This window comes from Chrysochloris asiatica, unplaced genomic scaffold (genome assembly GCF_000296735.1).
Source record: "Chrysochloris asiatica unplaced genomic scaffold, ChrAsi1.0 scaffold00220, whole genome shotgun sequence".
NCBI lineage: Eukaryota > Metazoa > Chordata > Mammalia > Afrosoricida > Chrysochloridae > Chrysochloris > Chrysochloris asiatica.
Window position 1 is genome coordinate 3928814 of NW_006408738.1, and position 15039 is coordinate 3943852.

Sequence of the window (15039 nt, forward strand, 5' to 3'; positions counted from 1 at the left end):
TACAGGGATCGCTCTGAGTAGGAACAGACTCGTCAGCACACCACCACCTCCACCACAATGAACAGCAGTTAAATTAAATGACATATTGCATCAGGCAAATCTGCTTTTATCATTTTAAAGATCAAAGATACCAGTTTGAGGACTAAGTAAGGTGTGCCTAACCCAAGCCGGGATATTTTCAATAGCCTTATATACATGTGAAAGTTGGACAATGACTAAGAAAGACCGTAGAAGATTGGATGCATTTGAATTATGGTGTTGCTGAAGAATATTGAAAGTACCACGGACTGCCAGAAGAACAAAGAAATCTGTCTTGGAAGAAATGCAGCCAGAAAGCTCTTTGGGCACCAGGATGGTGAGACATCATCTCTAGTTCTTCAAGCATGTTATCAAGAAGGACCAGTCCCTGGAGCAGGACATGATGCTTGGTAAAGTGGAGGCTCAGTGACGAGGAGGACGACAGCAGACGAGATGGAGTGGCGCAGCTGCAGAGGGCTCAGCCATAAGCCGTGGGAGGAGTGTGCTGGGCCAGGCAGTGCGATTTCTGTGGTGCAGAGGGGCTCGCTATGAGGTGGAACTGACTTGACTGTAACAGCATGCTATCCTGGAAGCCAGGAAATGAGAGCATTTTAAGTCAACAGAAAAGGGCACGAGTCTAAAATGCTGCCAATAGACTCAGTAAAATACAGACTGAGAAAGAAGCTTGAGATTTAGTAATAAGTCGTTTCAGTGACAACAACTGGTTTAGTAGTTTCAGTCTTTCTATTCGAGGGATTTGGGCTGATGCCAGATCAGAATGAGATGAGGAATGTTTGGGAAGTGAGGAAAATGAGACAGAAAACTGTAGACATTTTAAAGCCGTTCCTTTCTAAAGGGGAGGAGCTAGGGCTGGTGGGATCCAAAGAAACTTCGTTGAAGACGGGATCAGAGAAATGGAGAGTTAGAGGAGTAATCAGCAGGCAGTCTCCACAAGGGGACAGAGGCAAGGAGAACCTGAGCGGGAAGCAGAGCTATGTTTACCTGTCAGGAGCTTGCTGTTTCCTTCTGCTGCAGTGCTACCCACAAATCCTGGACAGGAAGGGATGTTTTCAAAGTTAGCAAAACGTGGAGGACATGTGAAGTAGACACTGTGCAGAATGGGGGAGACAGAAATGACTTGAAAATATAGAAAGTTTTCTGGAATGCATTGAAGGCTCACTAGGGGGTTCAGACTAAGGAGTTGACATTAGTACTTTTCGTGATTACCACTGTACTGAGAGGAATGAAAAGTGGTCAGTACATGGATCAAGGACAAGGGAGGTTTTCCTGGGCTGTGGTGGTGGTGTGTCATGGAGTCGGTTCTGAGACTGTAAATCTTCAGTGGGGCAGGAAGCCTGGTCTTTGTCCCGCAGAACGGCTGGTAGTTTTGAACTGGTGACATTGAGTCTAGCAGCCCGATTTGTAACCACTACGCTACCAGAGTGCCTTCCCAAGCTAAGGCTAAGGTCCTAGATAATAAGTTGGCAGGTGGAGTATGTAGACAAAACAGTGAGCATGAAGTTGAAACGGAACTGGACAGAGCATTCTCCAGAGTAATGATCCACGATGGAGGCCAGGCTCAAGTCATGCTACTGTCGTGCCACTGTATTACCAAATTCTTTTTTTTTTAAAGCTTTTTTTGTGAACTGAGTGATAGTTTACATGGGAGAACATTGGTTTTACACTCATGCTATATTTCATTTCATTGCAATGATTACTATCCCCTCTGTGCATCATCATTCAACAGTATTTGCTTCTATTCCTTCTTTTGGTGATAGGAGTCAGGGTGTACACAAAAACACTCAGAAATATTTAATCATTTAAACAACCAAAGTACACGTTCTGCAAGCCTGCCTCCTGGCTGCCAGCACACAGCTTTTCTCTTTCCATGAGTCTAGAGTCCTCAGCTGCTCCCTCTCTCCATGTCATCATCTCTGCCTCAATCTCTGGCCTCGCTGCTTCTCTGGATAGGGTCCCACATTCTGCTCGTTCTCTTCTCCCTTGATGGTCCTGGGGTCCTCTGTTTCTGGACTGTAAGATTAACTACTCCCCCCTTTATGTTACAAAACTTCCACCTTTACAATTGTGACAGTCGCAATTAGTTATGATAACAGTTACTCACTGTTGAATCTTAAGAATCTTATCCCCATCTCTTTCACCAGACCCTTCTAGACAAGATGAAAACTATTCAGTGGGGACCCTACCTTCCCCCCATACTCTTAAACTCAACTCCCTCTTGAAACCTTGTATTCCAGTCACTTCGTACCTTTATTGCCCCCTCATTTTATGTAGCCAGTGTCTAAGTCGCCCATCCCTGTCTACTCTGTGTACGAAGGGGATGGGAAGAGCCCTTCCTCTCAGTTGGTATTTTGAGCTACTACATCCATGTGTATAGGTCAAGTTCATCAAATTGTAGAGATTTATACTTATCAAGTTCTTTTGCAACAAGATTAGAATTCCTGGGTAAATTTACTTGCCATACTGGTCTAGTTATTCCTGTAATCCACATTTCACGTAGGCGTTCGTATTTTCCGATGACTCACTAAGCCATAACCACACTCATTAGGATGTAATTGACGGTATTTGTGCATGTTTTTAAGTGTCTCAATCTGGTCTGTTGACAGTGTGAGACTGCAGCACAGCAGGAATTTGCTGAAGAACTTCAAAAGAGAGAGCGTTTTTTAGCTGAACGTGAACAACTGCTCTTCAGACATGAAGTTGCCTTGAGTAAAATGAAAGGTGTTGAAGAAGAGGTTCTTACAAGGTTTCAAATTATCAAAGAGGTAACTGTGTAGCATTTGATTTTACAGTAGCGTAATTTCTCTAAACTGCAGTTTAGCCGTTAATATTTTGCCATATTTGCTTTATTCTCCCCTCATTTTTCTCCTGAACCATTTGAAAGTAACTTGCAAAAATTGTGATGCATTGCCCCTAAATATTTCATCATGTATCACAGAAGGATAAGAACATTCTTCATAGTACCATTAACATACCAAGAAATGGATATCAATTAAATACTATAATATGCAGTCAGAATTCATCTTCCTGGTTGGCTCACTGAATGTCTTTTATTGGTTTTGCTTTTGTTTTCTGATTAAGGAGCCCAGTCAAGATTCTTGCATTATACTTGTTCAGTAGGGCTTTTGGTTTCTTTGACTGTAGGACAGTGTCATCTGTCTGTCTGTCTGTCTGTCTGTACTCGGGGCGCACTTTTCTTTGAAAAGCCCGGACTGTGAGGCTTTGGACTACATCATGTTGTGGAGTTGCCTGCTTGGTTCCGACGGACTGTATTTGGCTCAGTGGTTTTGGCAGGAATGGTCGTAGCAATGTCCTGTTACTGTAGGTATCATTTCACACAGACTTCCCTTCAGTGTGTTGTTTAGCTCTCTGAGGTCTAATAAGTGCAGTCAGTATTGTATTTGTCATCTTCGTAAAACTGAGCAGTGGTTCCGTCCCAGAGGCGTCCCTCTGTCTCTTTTTAGTAATCCCTGCCCCTAGGCACAGCCTCGGTGGTGGTGGTTGTTAATGCCATTGTTTCTGTCACAGAGCAACCCGTATAGGGGTTTTGAGGCTGGAAGTATTTTCGGGAGCAGAAATTCTCATCTTTTTCCCGGGGAGCAACCGTGGAGTCAGTTCTGGCTCATAGCGACCCTGTACAAGGTTTCCGAGGCTGTAAATCTTTACAGGAGCAGAAAGCCTAATCTTTCTCCTGAGGAACAGCTGGTAGTTTCGAACGGCTGACCCTGAGGTTTGCAGCCTGATTCGTAACCACTCATTGGTGGTAGCTAAATTGGGCACCATCTGTTATTCTGGTCTGTCATGTGTGCGTAATTATTGTTAGATGTTGAAAAATTACAACAACTGAAATATTTAAACTACTTTTAGAAATAGCTGGGTTACTGACTCTATGCAAAGTTATTTAAAGGATCATTTGATATAGCAATAAAATGACTTACAGCACTCCCCCTGCCCCCCCAATTCTTCAGTATTTTTTTGGACAGGCTTAAAGACTGAATGTTTGGAATCCTAGCTCTATTTGGTTTTCGTCTAGGTTTCTCTCAGATGCATGTTTTATTGTGCAGACATTTCTGTGATGATTAGGGAGTAGGCAGTCATGTTTCCTTACCTTCTCATAGAAATGTGCTTATTTCAGCACTTTGAGAGTAAAAGGTGAGAGAAGCTATAAGTATTCACATTTTAAATTTAAAATCTATTATCTCATTTAAAGGTAAGTAGAGTAGAAGTTGGTTTGAATCATTTCATGAAACTGAATAAGGAAAGTCAAATAGTTTGTGGATAAGATAAATTTTAGCAGGTGTTTAACATTTTTGGGGGGATGTAAAGCTGACATCAAATATTTTAACTGCTTACAATAATAATCAATGGTGTTATCTATCTGTATAGTCTGTAACACTGTGAATAGCTGAATTGTCCTTTGAAGAGTATTAGAAACACTTCATTGTTTGATAACTCCATGATGTCAATATAAAGTCTTTTAGTGAATTTCTACAGCCAAAAATAGACTATTGATGTTTATTTATATGATAATAATCTTAGTAGGCATTTCATAAGTAATTGTGTACTATGTTTCAGCTTTGATTTCCTATGTGGTTTTTATAAATGATGAATTTATAATTTTAGTCACTTTGTTGTTGTTAGGAAGTGTTGTCAAGTCAGTTCTAACTCATATAGGCAACTCTGTATAGGGTTCCAAGGAGCGGCTGGTGAGCTTGAACTGCTGACCTTGTGGTCCAGTGCTTGTCTAGAGACATACCAGGACTCCAAGTATATGGTATAGAATTATATCTACACTAAAGTTCTTGGGACTTATGAATGCTAACTCATTTTTGTTAGTTTATATTTTATAGCTTTAGTAGTGTGGAATCTCTGCCTAAAGTTTAAATCAGACTTGCTTCCCCGCCTAGCAACATGAAGCAGAAGTTGAACACCTATCTGAAGTTCTCAAGGAAAGGACTAAAGAAAGCAGGCGGTTGAGGTCATCTTTTGACACACTGAAAGAATTGAATGATAGCTTAAGAAAACAGGTAAGACCTATTTTTAAATAGTTATTACACTCCAAGACAGTGTTTGAAAACTTTTTGAGTATTTTATCAGTAATCAGCCAAGGCTCTTTGTGACTAAGGCCACAGTGGGTATTGGTGTACACCCACTTTGACTCTTGGGAGTGGAGTTGCTAGGCCTTATGGGACCGCTTTTTCTCTCCTTCAGGAACCACCCAGCTCTTCTCCACCGTGCATGCGCCATTTGACATTCCCAACAGCAGTACACAAGGATTCTGATTTCTCTACATTTTTGCGAATGCTTGTTTTTTTTTGTTTTGTTTTTTCCGGATAGTGGTCATTATGAGTTGGAACCATTGGCAGTGGGTCTGGTTTGGCACAGTGGTTTTGATTAGTTTTCCCTGATAATGACGATGGCAGCAGCTCTGGAGGTACTGAGGGTTACGCATTGGGTTGTTACTTGCAAGATTGGTGCTTTGAACCCACCAACTGCTCTGTGGGAGAAAGCTGAGGTGGTCAGCTTCTGTAACCACAGCCTCAGAGACCCTCCAGGCAGCCCTACTGAGGGCCACACTGAGCCAGAATTCACTTGGTGGCCACACAGAGTTTCATGTAATGACAAACAGACCTCGGCTGCTGACTCCCCAGCGTCTGAGCAGGACAGGTGTGCCTGTTAGGATTGGCTGCTGCCCTTAGTGACTCTGACTCACTGAGCAGAGGAGAGCCGTGGCCACGTAGGGTTTCCAGGCCGTGAGCTGTACAGAAGCAGACTGTCCCTTCTTCCTCCGATAGCACGCTAGTTCACACAACTGACCTCCAGTTACGGCCCCAGGGCTTCAGCCTCTCTACAGCCATGACTCCTTCCGTGTAAGGGTTGCTCTTAAATGCTGGTGAGTCCGTTCCCACTCGTAGCAACCCTGCATAGGCTTCCTGAGGAACGACGGGTGGGTTTGAACTGCCGGCCTTGCAGTTTGTAGTCCAGTGCATATACTGCAGCGCATACCGGTGTTCCCCTCCCCAAGGATTACAGTTCAGGGCACCCTGTGGCACGGTTTTTCTCTATCCCGTCAGGGCATTCTGGGTCAGAATTGATTCAGCAACACGTAACAATCATCGCTAATGACTTGGAGCGTTTTTTCCTGTGCTTCCTGGACATTTATTACTATCTTCTGGGAGAAATGTCTGTTGAAATCCATTGCCTATTTTACTTTTGGGTTGTGTGTCTTCTTGGTTGTTGAGTTATAAGGGTTCTTCACACATTCTGCATTTTGAACCCTCTTCAGATACACGGTTCGGAAAGGTTTTGCCCCAATCTGCGGCTTGTGTTCACTTTCTTGATAAAGTCCTTTGAAGCACAAATGCTTTCAGTTTTGGTAAAATCCAATTTATCTCTTGTTTTTGGTGTTTATCGCTAAATAATCTGGTTTTACAAACAGGGTCAGGAAACTTTCCCTGTGTTTTCTGCTAAAGGTTTCTGGTCTTCGTTCTTTGTATTTAGGTCCCCGATCCATCTCTGTCAGTTTGAGACTTAAGGACGTGAACGTGAGCTGTGTTGTGACTTACAGACGTGAATGTGAACTGTGTTGTGTGACTTAAGGACGTCAACGTGAACTGTGTTGTGACTTGCGGACGTGAACATGAACTGTGTTGTGTTACTTAAGGACGTGAACGTGAGCTGTGCTGTGTGACTTAAGGACGTGAACGGAAACTGTGCTGTGTGACTTAAGGACGTGAACGTGAGCTGTACTGTGTGACTTATGGACGTGAACGTGAACTGTGTTGTGTGACTTACGGACGTCAACGTGAACTGTGCTGTGTGACTTAAGGACGTGAACGTGAACTGTGCTGTGTGACTTACGGACGTGAATGTGAACTGTGTTGTGTGACTTACGGACGTCAACGTGAACTGTGTTGTGACTTACGGACGTGAACGTGAGCTGTGTTGCAGAGAAACCGGAGAGTGACTTAAGTGTATCTGCCTGTCTGGGGAGGAGCAGTTGTTCGGCAGAAACGGGGTATACCCAGCCACATTGAATGTTAGAGCCCCCCATCAGGGAGCCAGTGTCTAAATTGCCCACCCCTATCAACCCTGTCAGCACCCTCTTTTTTTTTTGGTACAAGACTGGGCTCTCTAAGACCCTCCCCTTCTCCAGGGGGTCTGGATGGAAACTGTGAGCATGGGAACTTCTCAGTGTGTAGGGGGTAAAGTGGGGTAAGGACTCTCAGCAGCTGAGGGCCTCTCTCTTCCTCTAGTGCTGTTGCTGGAGCTGGTGGTCCAGGGGGCTCTTATTCCTTGAAGGCCACGTGGACCATAAGATCCACCACCCTGTTACTGTAGCCGAATTCATTGTCATACCAGAAAATGAGCTTGACAAAGTGGTCGGTGAAGGCAATGCCAGCCCCAGCATCAAAGGTGGAAGAATAGGTGTCACTTGTAAAGTCACAGGAGACGACCTGGTCTTCAGTGTAACCCAGGATACCTTTTAGGGGTCCATCTGATACCTGCTTCATCACCTTCTTGATGTCATCATATTTGGCAGCTTTCTCCAGGCGGCAGGTCAGGTCCACAACAGACACGTTGGGAGTGGGGACACGGAAGGCCATGCCAGCGAGTTTCCCATTTAGTTCAGGGATGACCTTGCCCACAGCCTTGGCAGCACCAGTAGATGCAGGGATGATGTTCTGGGCAGCCCCATGGCCATCACACCACAGTTTCCCAGAGGGGCCATCTACAGTCTTCTGCGTGGCAGTGATGGCATGGACTGTGGTCACGAGTCCCTCCACGATGCCAAAATTGTCATGAATGACCTTGGCCAGAGGGGCCAAACAGTTGGTGGTGCAGGAGGCATTGCTGACAATCTTGAGGGAGTTGTCATACTTCTCATGGTTCACGCCCATCACAAACATGGAGGCATCAGCAGAAGGGGCAGAGATGATTACCCTTTTGGCACCACCCTTCAAGTGAGCCCCAGCCTTCTCCATGGTTGTGAAGACACCGGTGGACTCTACAACATATTCAGCACCAGCATCACCCCACTTAATGGTGGCGGGATCTCGCTCCTTGAAGATAGAGATGGGCTTCCCATTGATGATAAGTTTCCCGTTCTCAGCCTTGACAGTGACATTGAACTTGAAATGGGTGGAATCATGCTGGAACATGTAGACCATGTGGTTGAGGTCAGTAACTCAGCCTTGGTGACCAGGAGCCCAAACTGGCCAAATCTGTTGACTCTGACCTTCAGCATCCTGTCTCAGGAATGTGGCTGCCTGTTCAACGGGGAGGAGCAGAGAGCCTCAACACCCTCTTTTAAGAAGGTTTTTTTTCTTTGTAATCACAAGTAGATTGTTGTCTCTTGTTGCTGTTGATGTGAAGTGGCGTTGAGTTGGCTCCGACTCTTAGCGACCCTGTGCACAGAACAGAACTCTGCTCGGCCCTGTGCCAACCTCACAATCGTTGCTACACCTGAGCTCATCGCTGCCACCAGTGTGCCAGGCCATCTTGTTGGGGGTCTTCCTCGGTTTCTCCGACACGCCACTTTATCAAACATACCCTTCTCCAGGGACTGGTCCTTCCTGATAATGTGTCTGAAGTATGAGAGACAAAGGCCTCCAGGGGGCGCTCTGGCTGCGCTTCTTCCAACACAGAGTTCTTTTGTTCTTTTGGCAGTCAGTGGTACTTTCAGTAGTCTCCTCAAACACCATACTCAGATGGATCAATTCTTCTACAGTCTTTCTTATTCACTGTCCAACTTTTGTATGCATGTAGGTTACTGAAAATACCATGGCTTGGGTCAGGTGTACCTTAGTCCTCAAAGTTTCTATAATGCTTGATGGTTTTTCATGTTTGCATGCATGTGTGAAGATAAGGGTGGAATATGTAAATTATTACATGATTGGGCCTATTGCCGTGATGGCCTGTTGAGAAATAAAGCTTATATTTTAATTTTATCTTTGATTACATTTTTTTCATCAACTTTGAAATCTCGTTATGGATAAAATACTCAAAAGCATACATAGTCAAGGTATTAGAATTGCTAAGAGAGTTTTTAGCAGGATCTCTGAATAAATTCAGTATACAAAAGGAATTGTATTGCTGCATTTTGACAACAATAGAACTGTTATATTTAAAAAGAGAATAAGCTAGTATTCATTGTGGTCAGCCTCATTTATAATGGAATGGAAACTTGTCTGCTCCCGCACTGTCCTCAGGTCCTAGCATTTCAAACATGGCCACCTCACTCTAGCTGCTGTTACATGCCACCGAGTCAGTTCTGACTCATAGGGACCCTCTGTCGGGTTTTCAAGGTTGTAAATCTTTATGGGAGCAGGAAGCCTCATCTTTCTTCTATGGAGCGACTGGTGGATTTGAGCTGCTGACCTTGTGGTTAGCAACCCAACGCATAAACCACTATGTTTCCAGGGCTCCTTAACTACTCAGGAATCAATCTAAAGAAAGATAAATGAAGCCTCTGTATTAACTGACAACCACAGAGCTTTAGTAACAGAAAATACTTCAGTGTTCATACATGGGATTTCAGTTCTTTCCAGATTGATCCATAGATTTAACGTAATCTCAGTAATGATTCATTTTGATAATATGCTTGTGTCGAAAAACTTTCCCAGTGGAAAAGGTGTACTTTTAAGATGTCAGAAGTCCTGTACATTTTTCATAGTGTGAAGCGTTCTGAAATCCTGTGACTGTTTTAGGGACACATGGAGCCTTCAGCTGTGATGCACCTTAATGATCCGTGGTCCCACTGTTTTGTTATTTTGCTTGGTGTTGTAGGCCACATAACATAGGCTGGGAAACCCGTAGGGTTTTAGGTTTTGTGTTAAAATGTATGACTTTTTCCTTCATTAGTTAAATGAAGTCAGTGAAGAAAACAGGAAGCTGGAAATTCAGGCTAAAAGAGTTCAAGCCCGGTTAGATAATTTGCAGGTAAGTTGCTTGTCACTTTCTTGAGGTATAAGTAAATTTTAAAATGGTTGCATTTGGGTTTTCTCACTTAAAAATAATTGCCCTTTAATACATGGATATGTACTTTTGCAGAGAAAATACGAGTTTATGACAATACAGAGGTTGAAAGGAAATTCCCATTCGGCTCATGAAGTGAGAAATTTAAAACAAGAAAAAATGCCTGTTTCAAAACCTTATAAGGTATGATATGGGTGGAAATTTCCTTTCCTGGGTAGATACAAAAATTTCTCCTGTTCTTTAATCCTCTGTCTTTCCTTTAATTATGAAGAGTTATAGTAACAGTTTCTTTACAGAGAAATAGCTGTAGAATAGTTAAAGTGTAGTTCTATTTGCAAAACCAGAATACGTGAGCAGTGCTTCAGACAAGGTAACAATGACAGAAATATCAGCAACTTGAGACTACACAAGCACTGAATATTGTTTTTCTGCCAAGATGTTAATCCATCCTGAATGGACCCGTTTATTTATTTATTTTTGTTAAGAATTTTTTTAAATTGAAGGTATGTCTTACATAAAATAAAACAGAGCAGATTGTTTTGTTTTATGTAGATGTTGCATTTGCATAAATGCTTTGCAGATTTATATAAGTGCACACAGCCACGTGACCTACGTCCGGTCAGCGGTCCAGACCTTTCCATCACTCTAGAAAGTCCCCCTGTGCCTCACTGGCCATTCTGTTCGACTAGAAGCAACCATTGGCCTGCTTTTGGTTTCTGTGAAATCGTTCTGCCACCAATGTCATTGTGTTATACGTACTTGTTGATCCAAGCTTTCTTTTGCTCAGAATAATGTTGTTGAGAATATCAATAATTTGTTCCTTTGACCAAATTGTATGAGTGTATCTTCTTCGTTGGTTCATCCATTTTTCTGCTGATAGGCACCTGGACTCTTTTCAGTTTTTGTTTCTTATGAGTAAAGCTGCTAAAAATATTAATGCATAAGGCTTTTTATGGACCGATACATATTTTTAATTTTTTATTGTGAATTGAGTGAAGGTTTACAGAGCAGATCATCAGTTTTATATCCAACAAGTCACACACTTTGCTTCATTGTTGTTGTTGTTAAGTGCCATCGAGTCGATTCCGACCCTTAGCGACCCTGTGTTGGCTTTCCAAGGAGTAACTGGTGAGCTTGAGCTTGAGCCACTGACCTTGCAGTTGCAACAACTTTGCAGTCTGAAGCATTAGCCCACAGTGCCACCCCAGGACTCCGTTATATGGTTGCATCAACAGTTAACAGCATTGATCTCTGTTCACTTTAACCCCTGCATTCCTCCCTGTGTCTCCCGCCACCTCTGTCTTTCCTCTGCCACCCTCCCTTCAGTTGTATATTGCCTGCCCCGTCATCCATGTCAACACGTGTCTACCCTCTACCATATGTATCGTTTCCTTTTTCCCCCCAAAACCATCATAGATTATTTCTTTTTTCAAGAAAACCCCCCATTTTTTTGTTTTTTTTTAATGTACAATAAAAACTACACAGGAATTTGTAATCATAATATATAATCGAACATATAAACAACTGAAGGGCACATTCTGCAAGCCTGCCTCCTGGCCACCAGCACACAGTCTTTCTCTTTCCCTGAGTCCAGAGTCCTCAGCTGCCCCCTCTCTCCACATCCCCATCTCTGCCTCCGTCTCTGGTGTTGCTGCTTCTCTGGATAAGGTCCCACATTCTGCTTGAGCTCGGATCCTAGGGTCCAATATTTCTGGACTTTAAGATTAACTACCTGCCCCCTCCCCCGCCCCCGCCTTATGTTACAGAACTTTTACCTTTACAATTATGACAGTCTCAATTAGTCATGATAACAATTTCTCACTATTGAATCATAAGAATCATACCCCATCTCCTTTCACCAGACCCATCTAGACAAGAGGAAAACAATTCAGTGGGGACTCTACCTTCCCCCACACACTGTGAAACTAAACTCCTTCTTGAAAATGTGTAAGCCAGTCACTTCGTGTCTTTATCACCCCCTCATTTTAGGTAGCCAGTGTCTAAGTTGCACTTCCCAATCAACCCTGTGTACACAGAGGGGTTGATTTTATCTTGGCTGTGAAGACGCCTTCCCTCCTCTGTTGGTATTTGCAGCAACTACATCCATAAGTATTAGGTCAAGTTCATCACACTGTAGCAATTTACACTTGCTTCCTTTATCAAATGTCTTTATCTTCCCTTGGTCAACTTGTGATCATCAAGCCATCGAGGCTAAGTCAGTCAGATGGGTATTAACTGCAAGTTTGGATGTTCTTGTGCGTCTCCCCTCACTTCATATCAGATGGATGCTTCACTCTCAGCTCTAGCCTCTGTGGCTATGTCCTTGTCCATGGGCTCAGGTGTCCCCAGGTGTCACCATACTTCAGACCAACTAGCCCTTCCTCTTCTCTTTCTCATCTCTAGGTCTACGGGAGTCTGTGGAACATGGTTGAACTCAGCCCATTTCTTCATTGCTGCCTTTCCCCAACTTCCCCTCACATGCAGACCAATGTGGTCGTCAGCAAGCTTAACTTGCCTGCTTGTGTGCTCCCTTTGAGTTTCAGTCTTGGAGAGGGGTTTGTCCTGAAGGGATTTGATTGCTTGCCTTGATGGTTCCCCAGCAAACAACTTATTTATTCTTGTAGCCAGTCAGACTCCTGTTTTTGTTTTAGATTTTTCCTGCTGGTCATTCTTTCAAGAAGTTTCTTCTGTTTCTCTAGCTGCTCCAGGCTGGTCTGCTTGTCCTTTCAAGTGGGAATGTCCTACTTCAGAAGGTTCTGGATGGGCCTCAGGATTTGTGGACATATGTTTTCATTACTTTTGGGTATGTACCCAGGACTAGAAATTCTGGGTCATAAAGTGTTTACCTTTTTAAAAACTGTCAAACTATTTTCCCCTGTCATTTTCTATTCTTATTGCCAATGTCTGAAAGTTTTGGTTGCTGTACACAACACTGGCTAAAACACAACGGTGTTTTTAGTCTTTTTCATTTTGACCTTTTGGGTGTGTAGTGGTGTCTCATTGTGGCCTTTAATAATTTTTGTAAAAATGTCTAGTTCTTTAAGTAAATGATAAAAGTATAGATTATATACTCAGATATTCAAGATGATTCAAATTTTTATCTAAAGGCAGTTAAAGTGTAAGAGCTATTTGAAGAAAATTGAGAAGGTGAAACATTGCGCAGAATAATGTGTTAATTTTGATGTTTATCCTGTGTTTCAGTCATATGATAAAGTTTTGTGGATTATAGTGTGTCTAATGCTGCCTTTTTAGTAATTGGATTTTATATTTCTTGGTCCTTTCAGATTTCAAAAAAATGAATTAAATATGGCAGTTTTCTGCTTATGTAATAAATGCTGAATTAATTGAAGAAAAATTTGTTTTAAAGAAATAATAAATGAGACTAATTAAATTTGATTTTTTCGATTTGAGATATTTTATTTTTATTATTTTCCCACCATTTTAGTAAACTCTGAGAGAACAGGATTTCTAGGAGGGAAAAGAGAATCATGTTTGGTTTCTAGGATGTTATAATGTAAAGAGAATCAAAGTAGTAAGCTTTTTGGGAAGAAGAAAATACCAAGTTCCATAAGGGGAAATTCTTTAGCTTTTGAAACTTTTATATATGAAAATCTTTTAGATATGGGTGGTTCATGTTCTCAGATTTCGGCCATTTTCCTCGTTGTGATGCGTTTTCTGTTTCTCTACGAGAATCGATCATGTTTCAGTGTTAGTTTGTCATGGATGATTTGAAACTTCTGTGAGTTGTTTGGAGAAGGTGGATTCTTAAGTACATTTTCATTAAGTGCTAACCAAAATTTTAAAAAGTTTTTACATAATCACTGATAAAATTCTAGGGTTGGTTTAGAAGAGGTTATGAAATAAATACGTGATTTAATTTTGATTTTATAGGTACCACTTAATGCACAAGTTTATGAGCTTTTAACTATGTTCATGGACTGGATTTCAGATCACCACCTTAGTAAACTGAAAAATGAAGAAAGTGGAATGGAAGGCGAAAAGCCGCCAGTCAGGCAAGCTCTTCAGAGAACTGACATTCAGGAGAAGTGTGTAAAGGTTGGTGTTTCCGTATGAAAGATACGGTTCAGTGCCCAGCAGCTGTCTGACAAGTGGTGGTTCAAACCCACCATTGACTCTGAGAGAGAAAGACCTGGCAGGCCAGAAACCCCATGGCACAGGTCTAATCTGTTACCTGGGGTCTCTAAGGCAAAGGTTGACTAGACGGTACATAACAACAGTCGGTCCTTTTAATTAAAATGTTATTGGTTTCTTATAGTTATGAATATACTGATAAAGGTAGAGTGAGTTTAAAACTTAAAACCTTACTAGAGCAAGAGAAGGTTAAAGAATAGCACATTCACAAGTTAGTTAATTAAACATATTTGTGGCCAACACAAGCAGATGTTCAGATTTCATTTAGTGGAATATGAAATTTATATTTTCAAATACAACTATTTTTTTGTGTAGTAGAAGCACTTTGGTGGGCATTGTATTCTCAGAATACTGGTATGGCTCAACATTTTTTCCAAAATAATCGCTTCAGAAGCTTATTTTGAGACTTCCTATGACATTTCATTGTATATTCTACTGCAGTAGTGACTGATTTTAATTTGAGGATTTAATATTTTAAATTACAAAAAGCCGTTGGGGACTAATCTGATATATGTGGGCAAGAAGAAAAATACCACTCCTGTGGTTCCGGTTTATACTTGCGTTGGTTTATTCTAAATGTTGTTGTTGTTGTTGTGATGTGCTGTGGAGTCGGTTGTACAGGGTTTCCGAGGCTGTAAATCTTTACAGGAGCAGAAAGACTCATCTTTCTCCCACAGAACAGCTGGTAATTTCAAACTGCTGACCGTGAGATTAGCAGCCCGATTCGTAACCACTACGCTGCCAGAGCTCTTTTTATTCCAAGTAGAATGTGTTTAAACATGTCTCTGCAACTTGTTGTTGTTGTTGTTGTTAAGTGCCGTCAAGTCAGTTCCGACCCATAGCAACCCTGTGTAGGGTTTCTGAGGAGTGACT

The 15039-nt window shown here is 42.1% G+C and overlaps 1 protein-coding gene across 1 annotated transcript in view; it reads left to right on the forward strand.

The window, feature by feature from the left end:
* Positions 1 to 15039, forward strand: part of CCDC138 (coiled-coil domain containing 138) — a 98875-nt gene that overhangs the window by 18615 nt on the left and 65221 nt on the right. The window contains exons 6-10 of the mRNA XM_006873045.1: positions 2643 to 2801; positions 4944 to 5063; positions 9901 to 9978; positions 10090 to 10197; positions 13906 to 14070. Coding sequence (XP_006873107.1) covers positions 2643 to 2801; positions 4944 to 5063; positions 9901 to 9978; positions 10090 to 10197; positions 13906 to 14070 — 630 coding nt within the window. The remainder of the gene's footprint in view (positions 1 to 2642; positions 2802 to 4943; positions 5064 to 9900; positions 9979 to 10089; positions 10198 to 13905; positions 14071 to 15039) is intronic.